The sequence below is a fragment of the Pagrus major genome, chromosome 1 (genome assembly GCF_040436345.1).
Source record: "Pagrus major chromosome 1, Pma_NU_1.0".
Classification (NCBI taxonomy): Eukaryota; Metazoa; Chordata; class Actinopteri; order Spariformes; family Sparidae; genus Pagrus; species Pagrus major.
This window is the reverse complement of record NC_133215.1, coordinates 29163977-29181549: the sequence shown is the minus strand read 5'-3', so window position 1 is coordinate 29181549 and position 17573 is coordinate 29163977. Positions and strand designations below refer to the sequence as shown.

General features: G+C 39.4%; 1 protein-coding gene across 1 annotated transcript in view; it reads left to right on the top strand.

The window, feature by feature from the left end:
* dnah6 (dynein, axonemal, heavy chain 6) overlaps positions 1-11990 on the top strand; it is a 57233-nt gene extending 45243 nt beyond the window's left edge. The window contains exons 73-85 of the mRNA XM_073471467.1: positions 26-186; positions 872-960; positions 2969-3115; positions 3251-3389; positions 7133-7252; positions 7372-7493; positions 7877-8006; positions 8211-8338; positions 9039-9224; positions 10091-10163; positions 10345-10496; positions 11441-11663; positions 11887-11990. Of these exons, the coding sequence (XP_073327568.1) occupies positions 26-186; positions 872-960; positions 2969-3115; positions 3251-3389; positions 7133-7252; positions 7372-7493; positions 7877-8006; positions 8211-8338; positions 9039-9224; positions 10091-10163; positions 10345-10496; positions 11441-11663; positions 11887-11990 (1774 nt within the window). The remainder of the gene's footprint in view (positions 1-25; positions 187-871; positions 961-2968; positions 3116-3250; positions 3390-7132; positions 7253-7371; positions 7494-7876; positions 8007-8210; positions 8339-9038; positions 9225-10090; positions 10164-10344; positions 10497-11440; positions 11664-11886) is intronic.
* The last annotated feature ends 5583 nt before the right edge of the window (positions 11991-17573 follow it).

The window sequence follows — 17573 nt, the reverse complement described above, 5'->3', positions numbered from 1 at the left end:
ATTTCCATCTGCCCCTGTCTCTCAGAGTTGAGTCCATCTCATTGGGTCAAGGCCAGGGGCCGATAGCAGAGAAGATGATCCATGAAGCCCTGAAGAGTGGCAAATGGGTGTTCCTGCAGAACTGTCATCTGGCTGTCTCCTGGATGTTAGCCATGGAGGAGCTCATCAAGACCTTCACTGAGCCAGGTATTACCTAAACACTTCCATGTAACTACACACATGATCACACAAGGACACAGCATCATGACACCTATTTCAGACGACCCATTCTAGATTACATTTTGTACTGTTGCTCATGGAAATAAGAATGAAAGAGTTTTTCTGTTTCAGTTGTAGGATTTTCATGCATGGCTGCATACATGATGCACCACAGAATAAAAATATGTAATTTGTCAGGAACATAACTTCACTAAATATTGTATTAGTATTCAACTACTTGTTATTTTTTTGTGTTTTTATATTTTTAGATAAGAAAATAAAAAAATCTATCTCTAGCGGGAAAGAAAGTTGTTCTTCCAAAAGTTTGCTAACTCAAGATCTGCTAACCTTGTTTGACTTGTGCTGCACAGGTCTAATGTGAGAGCTGATCTCAAATTGAAAAAAAAAAGGAATTCACTAAGAAAATACAGAAGACACTATCAAGCATGCTGCTATGTGCCCACAGCACGACATAACCAAGCTGCTGGGGACACAAATGACTAAATGATGTTATGATGTTCGTGCTGTTGTTTCCCCGTTTTCTCACAGCATTTGTATCAGTGGAAAAAATACTTTAATGTATGTTTTTCTGAGTAGTCGAAAGAAATTCATTAACTTTTTTTTCTTCTTTTGTTTATGGCTCTGAGTAATGTTCCTCTATGTTCCTGTACAGACACATCAATCCACCAGAATTTCCGCTTGTTTCTCAGTTCCATGCCTACCAAAGTATTTCCTGTTACAGTGCTCCAGAACTCTGTCAAGGTACACACACCCCCCCCCCCCCACACACACACACACATGCTGTGCCACTGTATAATCTCACTAGTTCAGTTCATTTCATTTGAAGATTGCATGTCAAAGATTGCTCCGGCGACAAATGTTCTCAGCATGAACAAACCTGCATTTTCTCCAGTACACCTTCTGCAGGTTTACATGGCTCCTCATCATTCTTTTTCATGAAGAGTATTTACACTCACATGCCTGGAAAAGTAAATATTCTACATTTACATACCCATTATAACTTTTTAGACTTTTGTGGGAAACTTACAGTTGATAAGTTTCCCACTGTACAAACAGCTATTAATAATTCATTTCAACACTGTTCTGTATTGTAGCGATAGGATAAAGAAAGCTCATTAATTGCAAAGATAAACTTTTGGATAAAAGACCAAATGGATGAGAATTTGCATTCCTTTTATTGGAAAGTTGTGTGACATTGTGCGTGCTTTGTAATTAGCTGAACAAAAGGCCGAACTGTTACCTTCTCCTAAAAAGGAAATGTCACACTATCAGTGTAAACTGTGTTTCAGTAGTCAGTAATGTCAGGCTGTGTTGTTGTAAAATGAGCCTAGAAAAGAAAATGATTTAACTACAGTATGTAGTGTATTTGAGGACTGAATGTTTATAATTTGATGGGCAATGTAAGGAAAACTGACATAAGTCACACTCGTAACTTGTATATTCAGCTCTCACTGAGCCTATTCAGTATTAAACAACCGTCAAACAGCTGCTCGTTGTTGCTCCAAAGTCTCTGAGCTCTCTTAAATTTTTAATAGTGGATGTTGGCACAAATCAGGATGTTTAAATATTTGGGATCTGTGTATACTGCACATTATCTGGCAGAATACCAGAGTGTCAGAAAAACTTGAAATAATAGCAACATATCAGAACAATAAGGAATATACTCACGTCAGTCCCAATTCTCAACCTTTCACAAATCATTTTAGTTTTTGTGAAAACTTCTAGATAGTTTAGAGAACAATGACCAAGCCGACTCACAAACAGTGCTAAAAACGGCTGCTGCTTTCATTCAGCCTTTGTCCTTTGCCATTTGTTAAAGATTTAATGGTGTGACTCTTTTACCATCTTATTACTTCATATTTGAGAATATTGCTTTTCGGTAACTGAAGATGAAGTTTAAAAAATTTGCCATGATGCCAGTCGAAGAAGAGTCGAAGCCATTTAATAGGAAACATGCAGCAAAATTCAAACCATAAAGACAATTTTTAGATCTTGTATTGGGAAACTTTGTTATATGATAAATGAAAAATTACAAAGCTGGCCTCAAGGGTGACAGCCTTGCGGCCAGCTTTGTAATTTTTACTATCTTGACACCAGAACTACTTGTGACACCTGATTTTTATCAGTAGCAGTTTGATCAATTTCTTAACAGTATGAACACACCATATAGTTTAGTCTGAGCTCCCAGTAGTTAGAAAAATACATTGTGAATACTTCCTTAGGTATGTTAGGTCCAACAGGCATTAGGAATAATCTTCCTCAGTGTTCTTGAGAAGAAAAATATCAGTGTAAGATATATTCACAGATGGATGTGCGCACATCTGCACTGGGGTTTTCTTACTGATTTAACTAATCTTCTCTCTCTCTCACAAATAACGATAGAAACTCTATTTTTAGGTCTATCTCCAGTAAGCATTGTTTGATGTTATTGATTAAATATCTAATCTTAACTGTCCTGTCACTTAGCTATAAAAGATTAGCTGCTTGAATATCATTGATAAATAGTCTGATTTGACTTTAGATCTGCAGGATCATGGTTTTCCAGCATTTAGGATTAGCAACAAAACAGACCTGATGAGTGGGAATCATGCACAGGTTTCCATGAGAGCAACAGGTATCATAACTAGGCTTACTGACTGCGTGCACAACAAAGAGGAATAGTCTGATTTTTGGCAGTCTGATCAGAACTCACTGTGGTCTTCTAAGTGACAGCCATCGAGCCCTGTGTGCCTCTATGTTGTTTTGCCAGGTGGTTAATGAGCCTCCTAAAGGCCTGCGATCCAACATGCGACAAGCTTTCACAGAAATATCCAGCAGTTTCTTTGAGGACCACGTTCTGGGGCGCAATTGGAGGAAGATGGTCTTTGGAATCTGTTTCTTCCATGCAATCATACAGGTTACACACTGTCTCTAAAACATCACATATCATTGATCATTAATGCTTTGTGTACCTATGCATGTTTCACTCTCTTAGATGCTGTTGAATGTGTTTGTGTATCTTTGTTTATGTCTTGTTTTGCATGTGTTTTAGGAGCGGAAGAAGTTTGGTCCACTGGGCTGGAACATCTGCTATGAGTTTAACGACAGCGACAGGGAGTGTGCTCTGCTCAACCTCAACCTTTACTGCAAAGATGGCACCATCCCTTGGGACGCCCTCATCTACACCACTGGTAGGGAAGCTTACACACAGCCTTAACACGTCTATCTACTGTAAATGTGTACAGGCAAACATGTACAGCACAGGTTGATATATTTGGCACTGTGAATGTGAGGTTTACTCATCCAGTCACATTTTCTATATTTGTATACACATTAATTTTGCTCTGAAACACAACATCACAACAAAGCATTACATGAAACCTCAGAATGTCTGGCTGTAAACAAGCATGAAGCGTGGTTTGAAACCGTCTCTTTCTGTCACTAAAGCTGGCATGTTTGTTGTGTTGCCAGTGTGTGGCACAGACAGCACACTGTTGTTTCGTCAACAACACATTTTTTCAGCATCATGTGGGGAATGGGGAAAGCAGGGCATTTCTTTAATATGATTTAATTCTGTCCTGCAGCTGTGATCCTGTGTTTGTTTAACTTTCACTCAGTGAACTCGCTGCTGTCTTCCTCTCTGCTTTGTGTTTATAGAAATAACAATAAAAGAGCAGATGGTCCCATGCACAGCAAAGCTCTTTCTCCATATAAAAGACAGCAGATACGAAATCAAAATGTTGTGGCTAAGATGTCCTGTCGTATAAAATGGTTTCCATTTAGCCCAGCGTTTATCATGGTATACGGGAGTGTCCATCTCATTTATATCAATGGTGCTAGACTGATTATTTGAAACACCTCGCAGTATAACACAATTCAGTACCACCACAGACTGCAGCCTCCAAAATGACCATAATGTTGACATTATAACCTTCTTACCTTGTAAGATAGTTGGATTTGCAAGCTCACCTGATCTCAGGAATCCACCATGCTTCAAACTATGCACTTGTGTCTGAACCGCAGATACAAGCGCTCTACTAATTGATCTGACTGGTGGAAGTTAGCCTGTAGTTTGCCAATCACCTGCCAAGTGTCTTTTGAAGGTGCCTGCACTTTTCCAAACAGTTTCCAACGACAACTTCACAGATGGTTCTGTATAACAAGCCAGCTGGCGCGGCAAATTAATAACCTTTATTGCACGTCTGCAGTATTAGACTGCATTTATTTTGGCTAAGTGTACCTAATAAACTGGATACTGTGGACACTGAGTGTATATCTATGGCACGTTTTTGAAAAAATAAAAGAAGTTGTCATATTCTCAGAAATTGTGCATAAATCATTTAAACAGAAATTTAAATTTCCATTTAATTTTCATTTAAAACTTCAAATTGGAACACAGCACTGTGCAGAACAGGGGTGCCTGAACATTTTCCATAGGGAGACCCAAAACAAATTACAAATAACTGGTGGGCGACAGGCCCAAAGCAAGCACCTATTGTATTGTACTGTTAAGATGCAAAATGGTAAAAGGATCCCAAGTTCCCTTAAATTGACTTCCTGCAGAAAGTGTCACTCTACCTGAAGTACTCATATTTGGAAGAATGATTAATAATTCAGCAACTTACAATTTTAAAAAGTATTTTTACATTCATAAAATAAAATAGCATAAACAGCTATTTAAATTATATATGTATTTTATTTTTCACTAGAAACATCTGGCAGGCTAAAATGAACCTCACGGCAGGCAAACTTTGGCCCGCAGGCCCCTCTACAGGCATCCATGGTTTAGAAAATGCCACAATTCACATAACAGTTGTTTTTTTTTACCACCATACTATAGCAGTGTTAAACTTAAGAGGGTAAACTTAACAGCCAAAAGAGTTATAATTTTTTATTTGAACTTTTCTATTATATAATACACTCCGGGCACACATATGGACACAGGAATTGAATTTGATTATATCAATTCCATAATAGACATCTTCAAAGTTCCTCAGAAGGAGAGGGAGGGATCCCTTACATTAACAATACTCATCATATCTCTAAAGTTCATTTGTTTCCCTAATCTGGTTTTCAATTACACTTTCAGATGATTATGTTCAGTCTCAGTAGAGCGCACCACTCCGCCATCAAATTGATGTCTCTCATTGTTGTTATCACACTACGGTGTTATTAGTTTAATCCTTAATTCTAACAGTCCTTGTGTGCCAGAGCTGCACACTCTTTGAGGGAAAGAATTTGGGCTCAAACCAAGCATGATATTGCTTTTCCTCATTTTAGAAGGAGCTGTTCCTCTCTTCTGGTGCAAAAGAAAGAAGAAAAAAAAAATCTCTGCCAGCTTTTCCACGCCTGCAGCTTACTAAAGGCTTCAGCAGAGATTTGTCTGATTGTTCCCTCCATTCCTTAGTGTCTTACATAACTGTGTCTTTACAGTAAGTTTGGATTTGTAAATGTTAAACATAATTTAAGTTCCGTCTTCCTTTTTGCTCCTCTGTTATATTTACCTTCCACATGTACTTGTCTTTTCACAATTCCCTTTCCTCTTGTCTGTCTTCATGTCATTGCTTCTCTGTGCTGTGTATTGATACATAAGATGTTGAAGAACTGGAGACACTCCTGACACTGCAAAATGAAAATGTGTGACTGGTATCCCACTATTATTTATGTCTTTTACCACACTGTGTAGCTGTGTGTTTTAACTCATAAAGGGTTTCCAATGATCCTTAAAATCCTTGAAGGTTTCTGAATATGAGAGGAAAAATAAAGCTCAAAAGCTCTGAATTTATATATTTTGTGCAAAAATATAAATTAAGACAGTAGATAATGGGCTATGTCCCGCCGTCTGCATGTGTGTCCTACAGTTATCTGCCACCACTGTAATACAGCTGCACATTTGAGAAGTGTTCACACATTCCAAGCCTCTCTCTCTTTGTAATCATTGTCTGTGAGCCTCTCTAAAGCCTGTCAGTTCTCATTATAAATCTTTTCAGTGTTGAAACAGTAATTAACCTTCCTGTCCTTCTCCATGTCACAAACTGTGCTGTGTTTAGTCCTTGAATTTGAGGAAATTGGGCCTGGAGAGTCCTTTAAAAGTCCTTGAATCTGATGTTTAAAAAGGTGTGGAAACCCTGCCTTTAGTCTGTTTTGTCAACTTAATATTTCCTATGGGGACTGTCCAGTGCCTCTGTAGTGCTCTTCTTATTTATCCCCCCAACTCTCCTCTTTCTCATCAACATGTGACAAAGACAGATGTCTGTGTGAAGCTCCGAGGCTCAATGATGTAGCTACATATGTCATTTTATGTCTTTATAGATTGACTCTTACAGGCAAAGAAATTCTCTGAATACCGGACGGTGTCTCAGGTTTCTATTTCATGTCAGTTTTTCCACATAAGAAGCATACTTGAAGCCTTCTTATATAACTCTTGTCACCCCCTTCAGTTATCTTGAAAGCACAAGTAATGGGGTGTTTAAAGCTGCCCGATGCACATTTTCAAAGTTTGTATTGATATTTAACTTCTACCTGAGTTTGGCTTTCTACTTCTGCTTCTTTTGTTTTGTTTGTTCTTTTTCTTGAAACTCATTTTTGAACGCCTGTGGTTCAAGTAGAGTGACATGGTGCAGTGTGGACCTGCCCAGCTGAGGAGGAGGGAGTACTGTATATACTGTAACTTTAAGTGCCAAACATCAAGTACTTCACTCTCTTTTTTTTTTTTCAAACTGTTCTCTCAAGTATTTCCTCAAGGTTGCTTCCTCCTGAGAAAGTTTACTTGATTCATTCACAGTCAAATGTCGTAAACATTTAATGTATTATTCATACTGTTTGCTTTAGGCTAAGTGTTTTATTGTGCTGATTCTCAATGGACTTTTGACAGTTACGAAGAAACACAGATGCACACTGATAACATCATGCGGTTTTGTGTCCATCTCCCCAGGTGAGATCACATATGGAGGCAGAGTGACAGATATCTGGGACCAACGCTGTCTCAGGACAATCCTCAAAGGCTTCTTCTCTCCCCAAACCCTGGAGCCTGGCTACACCTTCTCCTCCTCAGGTATTTTCAATCTCAAGCTGTGTGTTTGTGAGTGTGTGCAAAAGGCCATTTGTCTCAGTGCATGCTCATATACTCTATATTTTCTTTGGATAAATGGTTTTATCACCTGTGTGTTGAAGGTATCTACTGTGCGCCAGAAACAGATGAGCTCGAGCAATATGAGAAATATATTGAGAGTCTTCCAATCACAGATGGTCCAGAGATCTTCGGCATGCATGAAAATGCCAACCTGGCCTTCCAGGTGAGGAACAATTGTAGTGTCCTCTAAAAAAATCTGCAAAAACTCTCTATGTCCCCATTTTTCTTTCTTGTCTTCCTGTCAGACTTTTCACGATAGAATCATAGGAGCAGGTGTTCTAAACGTATTTGTTTATTAATTGTTTTCCCTTTTATGTATTTGTTTTGTAAAAGGGTAGTGTGTTCAATAGCTCATTTTATCTTGTAAATGTCATTATTTACGGGCTTCTTCATAATTTTATCCGGAGCTGCTCACACAGTTTATGGACTGTTATAAAAGCATTTTCTATTCATAGAGCGTGAGAGTGCAACTGCAAAGTAAATAAACAGTAAATAAACAAAGATGCTACATTGTGTGTGTATGTGTGTATGTGTTTGCCTCCACAGCGCCAAGAAACCATGACTCTAATCAGCACCATACTGGATGTTAATCCTCGCTCATCAGCCCGTCATGGAGCTAAAAGCAATGATGACATAGTCTGCGAGCTCGCTGATTCCATCCTAGCCAAGCTACCTGGTACACATACACACACACATATACACATGCAAACCTAAACAAACAAAGTAAACATGCAAAGACAAAAATACATTTCGGTCATTCTAGAGAATGTGTATCATTATCTAACACAGTGTTCACACATGTCCATCTTGTCTATCTGCCTACCCGTCTTTCTGATATGCCTCCCTGCTTGTCCACCTGTACGTGTACGTGTGTGTGCAGAACATCTGGACATGGATGAGGCAGTGGAAACTCTGTTTGTCCAAGATGAAAACAGCCGCCTTAACTCCCTGAAAACTGTGTTGAGCCAAGAGACAGACCGATTCAACAACCTGCTGAAAGTGCTCAGGGTGATGCACATTGCTAGCATCCATAATCACACCAGAGTTATCATAGTTTTGTATTTTTAATAGTTTAGTTTTTAATTCTTAAATATGTTGCGTTTTAATTTAGTTTTTAGTAGTTCCCGTATGTGTTTTTGAAAATTTGTCAAGGCCTTGATTTAAGAAGTTCAGATTGGATACATTACAATGCAAACACAACACTTTGTGAAGGCAATTGACTCATTGTCACACATGGTCAGACATCTCATTAAACATATACACAAATGCACGCTCATGCGTGTTGTGTTGACAAATTCATCCAAATTGACAAAGACTAAAACTGAAGACATTTCCTGCCTATTTTTATTTTATTTTAGTTTTACTACAATATTGTTTTCATCAGTTGTCTTTTTTATTTTTCATGTCAGTTAACTGTTTTTTCGCACCTAGTTTTAGTTTTATGTTTACTTTTAGTTAACTATAAAAACCTTTGGTCAAAGTTTATATCCTGTCAGCTATAGATATTTCTAAACTCCAATAGAGGTGTTTTACTTAGATGCATGAAAATGTTTAAAACTGTTAAATTACCAGATTAAAACACATTCAAAATTACGTATGAAAAAATATACAATATATCGTATATATCAGAAATAAACAGCAATTAATGAGATTTTCTTTGTCCTTTCCACCACCTCATTGTGATGTATGGTACTTGTTTGTTTCCCAGATGTCTCTCATCACTCTGCAGAAGTCCATTGCAGGTCTGGCGTTGATGTCAGAGGAGATGGACTGTATATACACGAGCCTGCTGAACAACCACGTTCCCACCCACTGGTCAAACTCTGCCTACCCTTCCCTCAAACCCCTGGCCTCCTGGGTCAGAGACCTGGCCCTGAGGACCTCCTTTTTCCAGGTTTGCCTGAAAAAGGAAAAAAAAACACATACACACATATGTGCATCTTAGGCACTGCTAACATTGAGTTGTGTTTATAGTTTGTTCTAAAATACTTTGACTCCATAAAGATAACGGACAAGCATGTAAATGAATCTAAAGATATGATAATTGGATTCACTTCCTTCTTCTGGCTCAAGTCTCTTTTTGTATCACTGACTCTCACGTACACGACAGAGAAATCTCACTATGCACACTGCTTTGCTTGTGTGTGTGTGTGCGCACATGCACTTATATTTTTGTGTGTTTTTGATTGTGTGTGTGTGTGTGTGTGTGTGTGTGTGTGTGTGTGTGTGTGTTTTTTCTCATCAAGTCAAAACACACTAATAACACATGAACCTTCTGTGTTCTTCCCAGAGGCACAGACCACTTCTCTCTCTTACACTCTCCCTGTACACCCTCACTAGCACTTGGTTCATCTCCCCTGACTTAAGCTGCTCTTCCGTAAGACTGGTCTGAACAAGTGTGTTGCACAATCACTTAAACTCACTCTGTCTCTCTCACACACACACACACACACACACACACACACACACACACACACACACACACACACAGACAAAAGGGACAAACAGGCGAGAGTTGCATTAACACACAAAGTGATGAATAGTCACTGAGTCAGACTGCACATGTTCACTACCTCAGAAGAGAGTTTACCTCACTGTCCCAGTCCAAGCGTAGTCACTGAGTCACTTTCAGGTCCCATAAGTAAAAAGATGCTGTAATGCACTGAACACAATGCATGAAAAAGTTATTCAAACACACATCTAATTACACCTCCCTCCCTTTCTCTCTCTCGCTCTCTCTTTTTCTCTCTGTCTTGCTAGAATTGGATCACACGTGGTCAGCCCAAATCTTTCTGGATCTCAGGATTCTTCTTCCCTCAAGGCTTTCTCACTGGTAAAACACTGCAGCACCAAAATATCTTCCATGTTTTTTAATGAACCGTAGCACCAAGACAAATTTCAAAGCTGCTACAGTATGGTGAACACTCTAATGAATCTTATGAGTAAACATAAAAGTGCTGTGAGTTTTAACTGCTCAACACTGCCCATGTTCTCCTCTACCTGCTGGCCTGTAGGGGTGCTTCAGAATCATGCCAGGCGCTACAGTTTGCCCATCGATGAGCTTGACTTCCGCTTCAACATGGTGCCGATGTACAGAGACCAAGTAGCAGTCTGTGATGCTCTACGCACTCAGCCCAACAACACTAAACTGGACATGGACGAGGAGGTATGTGTCAAACATGGGCAGCCCCAGGATGCATCCATGATTGTTGCAGCTAACATCAAGACAGCAGACATCATATATGTCTATGGGGGAAATATTAAACAAGACTAGACAACAAGCAAACACTGTAATGGTGTCTTCTAACAATAGTAGATAGTCTGCTCAACTAAAGTTTTTTTACGAACTTGTTTCCTGATGGTTGCCCACAAAGACTTTGTATAGTCGGAAGTATTTGCGTCAGTATTTTGTGTCAGGACAGAACCATCTATCTACCTGTCATTAAGTCAGTTAACCACTGTCTTTACGCAGTTATTTAGTATGTGTTCTTTTCTAGAAACTAAAACTAACTTAAGTCTGTATTTACACTCTTGTTTTTGTACGTATTAAACAAATGGGAATATTAAACAAAAGGTGCATTTTGTCACCTTTGGTCAGAGCCTGGCTAGCTGTTTCCTACTGTTTCCAGTCTGTGTGCTAAGCTAAGCTAACTGTCTTTTGGCAATAGCTTCAAATTTTTGTTGAACATTGATATGAGTGGCATATATCTTCTCATCAATGTCCCGGCAACAGATGAAAGAAGCTTTTTATTTTTTGTTTTTTTTACAAGCATGTTTAACTTAAAAGGTTTCATAATGTTTTAGCATTGGACATCAAACCCAGTCTGTCCACATGTGATGTGACCCCTCTTTCCTGAATTACCTCATAAATCATTAAACCATTGTGACAACCCTTCTACAACTCCCAGCTGATGAAAATGAAATAAAGCCTTGGTCAAATTTGTGCATAGAGCTTATACAAACACATACATTTTATGTTTCTGTTGGTAACCCAGCTTCCAAAGCGAGCAGTGAAGGTCAAGCAATGTTGAATGTTAAATCATACTATGCAACATACATATATAAGTCTATATATCTTCACCATCTCCATCTCATTTGTGGATACAACAGTTACCAGAGCCGGAGGACGGCGTGCTCGTGCACGGTATCTTCCTGGATGCCTGTCGCTGGGACGATGACAGGATGGTGATTGAGGATGCTTTACCTGGAGTGATGAACGCCATGCTGCCAGTGGTGCACTTTGAGCCAATGCAGAACTACGTGCCTGAGCCTGACCTCTACCAGGCTCCTCTGTACAAGACATCAGCCAGAGCCGGGACTCTGTCCACCACCGGTACATACTGGTTTCATACTAAGACCCTCACTTACATACTGGTTCACACTTTTTTTATATTTGAAGGCAAATTTATACTGCACGAGTAAGCAGGGATTTATTGTTTTGCTCAAGGGCACTTTAGCATGGAAGTACACCTCGATAAGTATTTTTGGTGCCCAGTCTAATGGATAGTGGATCTGACTGGACTTTTCTCTCACCCCTCATTTTTGTCTCCCTCCAGGTCACTCAGCTAATTTTGTTGTGACAGTAATGCTCCCCTCCAAGCGACCCAGCGACTACTGGATATCAAAAGGCTCCGCTCTCCTGTGCCAGTTGGATGATTAAGTCTTTATTAAAGGACAAAAATGAATTTTAACTGTAACTAAAATGCACAGTTCTGTGCACCACCTAAAGTTAATGTTAATGTTGAAGCTTTTGTGGAATTATTTATAAAGATTTTCACATACATGATTTATGCTGAAAGTGCACTTCCTTCACATACAGTGTAATAAACACTTCAAAACTAACGCTGACTGATCTGTTTCCTCTGGACACTTGAGGTTAATATCAAGTTTATGTAGCAACAAAGTCTCATCCTGCTGACACTCGATGACAGCAGTGCAGTACATCCAGATCTTTGAAGATGTGACACACCGTCTCTTTGCCGTAAACACCATATACTAGACTCCCATACTGGACAGCTCCAATACTGCTGAGCGGCAAGTCACTGGAAGAATGGGCTTACTGAAATTTACAGTACACGTGTAGCCTCAGGGAGAGAAGACACGGAGGGATGGACGACAGAATAGTTACAGTATATGGATGAACAGAGATGGGTGGCCAGACACATGGATGTTAATGGTTCACCGAGGGAAAAAACAGCATAGCTAAGAGCGATGAGTTGAGACAAGAGAAGGAGTGATGATCATCGAATGATGAAATGTTTCCGCCACAGCCCCCACACACATCAGCAGCCTATTTGTGTCACTTAGGGCATGCAGTGCTAACACATAAAATATGGCTCTTCAAACACATTAGGTACACCCACTGCAGCACTGGGGCAATGTGCAGACACACTCAATCTCTGTCTCTGTCACAAACACACACCACACACCCTGCCTCCTCCACACCTTACTGGTCCGCTAACGGCAAGCAGGACAGGGCGTATAAACATTATATTTAACATCAGCCTGGAACAGAAAGGAAAAGAAAAAAACCTCAGTAGCTCATGCTCACTTTGATGAAGAGAGATAACTTATAAAGCCATATCAACAGTTAGAATCTGCTGAAATACTTGAAATAATTGTATTGATTTAGGTAATGTATCATAGACTAAATTAATCAGATACTCATAATACCTGTATGTTTATAATTGGATTTTAAGCATTGTTACATTCAATTGTTGTATTCTGAAATGAAACGGTCATCAAAAATCAATAGTGATATCAAACAATAACCAATTGTTATCAAAACACAATTGCAATGTTCATTTCTGCTAGATTTAACAAATAAGAAGTCAAAATATTTCATTTAAGAAGAAGTCATTATTTGAAATGATGCAGAGTAGGAATGATCTTTAAAAATCTCCATTTCATGAACTGAAAATGCATCACTGTAAATAAAGATGGTCTAGAGTCTGTAATAAAAATAATAAAGGAGAAATTCTTAAAACTCTTTAAATTTGAAACTTGAGACAACGTGAGGTGTCTGCATTGTGAGGACCTAGTAGCTTTAAGCACTTTGTATGTATGGATAGCAATTTCTGTATAATGATAAGAATTTAGCAAGTTCTTTGGGCACTTTATAGAGTCAATCATAACATAGTGTAATGGGTAGGCACACTATTCATATTATAACATTGATAATTTAGTTAAATGTGTTAGAGACATCATTAGGCTTTTTCACTGCATCCATCAGCTGAAAGAGGACGAAAAAATGATTCGAGCTTCTACCTGATTTCCCCTTTGCCCTCAGTTTTACACTCTGTTCATCAATCACTCTCACTTTTCCAATATCTGTCATATTTCTGTGATCCCTCCTCTGTCCTTCAACTGTCCCAACTGTGCAGACCACTATGCACTTTGGTTATTGGGCTAACGTCTATTTTTGTGCAAAGGTTGGGATCTTTAGCACAGACAATTGCATTACATGGCATGCAAAGGCTTCCCTAAAGCTGTAAATGGTGATGAGTTGTCTGGCTTTATGGGGGCGTTTAAGTACAAATCATCAGGACATGTCAAACCTTTCTGTTTATTAATCTCACCTTCATACAGATTTAATCACGGATAGTGAAATCAGACTACTTCCTGCACCTGGAAGGCAGTTTCTGCTCTGAAAAATGTCCCTCCTGTGTTTCCTACATTTGGAAAGTGCACAATGATCTATTTTTCATTCCAGTTTTAATTTGGTGCAGTTCGTTCCAACTAGTGCATACACAATGAGTGCACAAATTGCTTCACACATGCATGATTTTGTGCAGCTCTTGGATCAACAGCAACATTCACTGACCTCCTAACCTCCTTTATTAACCTCCTTTCTCCCGATCAATCCTTTTATGAGCCAAGATTATGAACTATGAATAACTGTGAATGTACTGTACCGTTATTAGGATAAAAGTCAGAATGAAGAGGGAGGAAAAGGATTGAAGGAGTTAATAAGATTACATGCCCCACTCACTCTGAAACCAGATTAACAATGTTTTATCACCACACACACACACTTTCATCCCCGTGGATTAAGTCAGAGGGAAGGGGACATGCTTCATGTCGCAAAAACAGATGGGTCCAAAGAAAAACGGGGGTGTTTTATTTAAAGGGGTAAAGAAAGAAGGAGGAGCAGAAATTAAAAATGATAAAGAATGTGTACACAGCTGATGAAAACAGCTGTAGGGCAATCAGGACAGCTGTTACCACGTCTATTTGACAATTAATCGACATGTTTGTAATGATGAAAAGCACCAATTGGCAGTGGGTCAGCCTTGTACTCTCACTGGAGTGATTTGTAATTCGGTTTAATGATGTTGACAACAGTCATTCGAGCTGAGCAGGAAATGTGTGATTACTCCGTGTTTATCAAACTAGACTGTCTAGGTCACACGGCTTATTTAACTGATTGATTTCATTAAAAGTTGCAGCAGTGACTTTCAGGTTTTTGGCCGTCCACTCAGATAGTACCCTGACTGCTTTGACAGATTTAAAGGAATACTTCAACATTTTGGGAAATACACTTATTTTATTTTCTTGCCGAGAGTTAGATAACAAAATTGACTCTTGTGTTCATACGCTTAAAATTAAGCTACAGCCAGAACCTGGTTAACTTAGCTTAGCATAAAGCAAATGAGACTTTTAACTTTAATAGTAAAGTACATATCCCTCATAAAATGTGTCGTTTTAATACAGCTGCAGCCGCTTAGAAACCAACACAGTCATGTCTAATCAACTGAATAGGTCGATTGTCACCGTTCCCAAAACAATATGACCGTTGCAGCTTAGCAGCGGCATGAACAGCAGTGTCCTGAATTAAAGTCCTGTCCTTGTTTAATCTGTCCACCATCCCTGACAACCTCCCTATATGGAGTTTTTCGCTCTTTATACTGCTTCTCCTCACTTCCCCTCTTAAAGCTTTAATAACTACTACAGCTGCTAAAGATCGCTGCCCAACGAGTGTAAAAATGGGTCGTAATGACCTGATTCATTTGTCAACCTATATGGACAGGCTGAAAGAACCAGTTTACAGGTAGCCAATCGTAATCCACTGTAAAACACATACATGTATTGTTGTTTTTACACTCCCTCTTTTCTACGGATAACACAAACTGAGAAAAAATGTGAATTACTGAGTGTAAGTGGTGCTATTAGGCAGATTTTGTTACTTTTAGACAGAGCTAGCTCGCCGTTTCTCAATTTAGAGAAGGTCTAGTCTATTTATGTTAAGCTAAACTAGGCTAAGATTATAAGCTCTGTTGGTGGTTGTGGCCTACCTTAATATTTAGCATACAAACATGAGGTATATATCTTCTCATCTATGCCCTGGATTGATAATAACCAGTAGGCGATTTGAAGGGGGATGAGGGGGAAACCAGGACAGAGTCACTTATATAAAACTTAAAATGAAGTTAAAGGTCAGAATGAACACTATCTGAGGCTGTGACTGTAAAGAAGCCTCATCCATGCATATCAAGTGTAAGGTGATCGGCGAGTCCCCACCTGAACACCAGAAGGGTGTGTGTGTGCGTGCGGGCGATTATTCTACAAAGCAAACAGCCATATAGATCTCACAGGAGGGGCAGGTGTGTGGTCTTTACAGAAACTGAACAAAGTCCACAGAGATCTGTTCCAGCTGACCTGGTACCAACAATGCCACCGAAGAGTGAAAACATTATTCACCAGGACTGAATAACTCAACCCCCCACTTACCCCACGTGGTCTGCTCCTTCTCAAGACCAGGAAAAGGGAACAGTGGGACAGTCTGAAGGGAGGGCTGGCAAATAAAATGTTTGTGCGTTGGTGTGTGTGTGCGTGGGGTGACGCAGTGTTGTGCAGGTCCAGCCAGCAACAGCTGTCTGTCTGCATGTAGTGAAGCCTGAGATTAGATTTGACCAATTTGAACATGTCGTCACTCTGCTGAGCAGCATTTGGTTTGTGTGTGTGTGCGTGTGTGTGTGTGTGTGTGTGTGTGTGTGTGTGTGTGCAGGTGTGTGTGTTGTGTCCTGCCAAATGTCCAAACTAATATCGCAGACTGTAAGGAGATTGGATCCCTCCTGACTTGGTCTATCTCAATCATTTATTTCCTGCTGGGGAATGAGAAATGTTGCTGAGCCTTACTGTCTGAAGACTCACTCTTACATGTTTACTGATCTGAGCTCATGTTAACCTATCAGCTCTGGCTGCAGAGAGACTTGAAACGAAAGTCTGAAAACTTGTCCGAAAACTTTTAACACCACTATACCTCCACATGCCACGTGACTTGACTGAAAAAGCAAATTATGAGGCGACAACACTCACAAACCATTTATAAATACTGTCCCCTTGACAGAACCCCCTGAACGTTTGGATTTAGTGTGTGAGATGTAAATATTGAGCTAGAATCACATGAATAGTTCCCAATAACTGAGAAAGTGCTGAAAAATAGAAAACGTGTCAGTTCTTGTTTGTCAATTCCAAAAAAAAGGCAAATAACATAAAAACGATCAATACTGAGAGCTGCCTGGTTTCATAAATCAACAGATGCTGGGCTCAGTTGTGACATCTCTGTCACACTGTCAGCTTACACTGAACTAGTCAGTGTTCAGAAAACTATTACATTAGGAGCTTTTCCTGGAGATTTCAGATTTAAAGAAATAGTTATGAATAGTAGACATTTTAGGAAATATTTGCTTTCTCAGTGACAGTTATACGAGAAGATCGTTGGCAGATGTGCAATAATGATCATATTTGTAGGATAATTTTGCCAAAATTGCCTTAATGTACGATAACGTGACCATTTCCTGACGATTATATTAGTAGATGGTTTCAGTCTAGGCTGTCTCATGTCCTGACATGATCGGGATAGCAACATATGGCACCAACGTCACATGTGACTTCTTTCCAGCCAATCATGCTTGGTGATGAACGTGATTCGCATACAGCTGTCATGGACCATATTCACACGGCAGCCATTTTCCTTTGACATCGGGGTAAGAAGTTCTTAATGTCATGCTGCCGCATTCACCACATTCTAGCTAATGTTACTGTTTGATACAATACTGTTTTGATGCGTTACAGTTAGGAAAGGTGTACATTTATTCAGAAATATCAACACACATCTTGGAGACATTTGTCTCAACCTGGAAGTGAAACACACAGGATGTAATCAAACGTTAATGTTAGCTAGGAGGTTGTTGAATGCTAATAACAGCTAATGAGTTATCACATGTTGTTTTACCTTTAA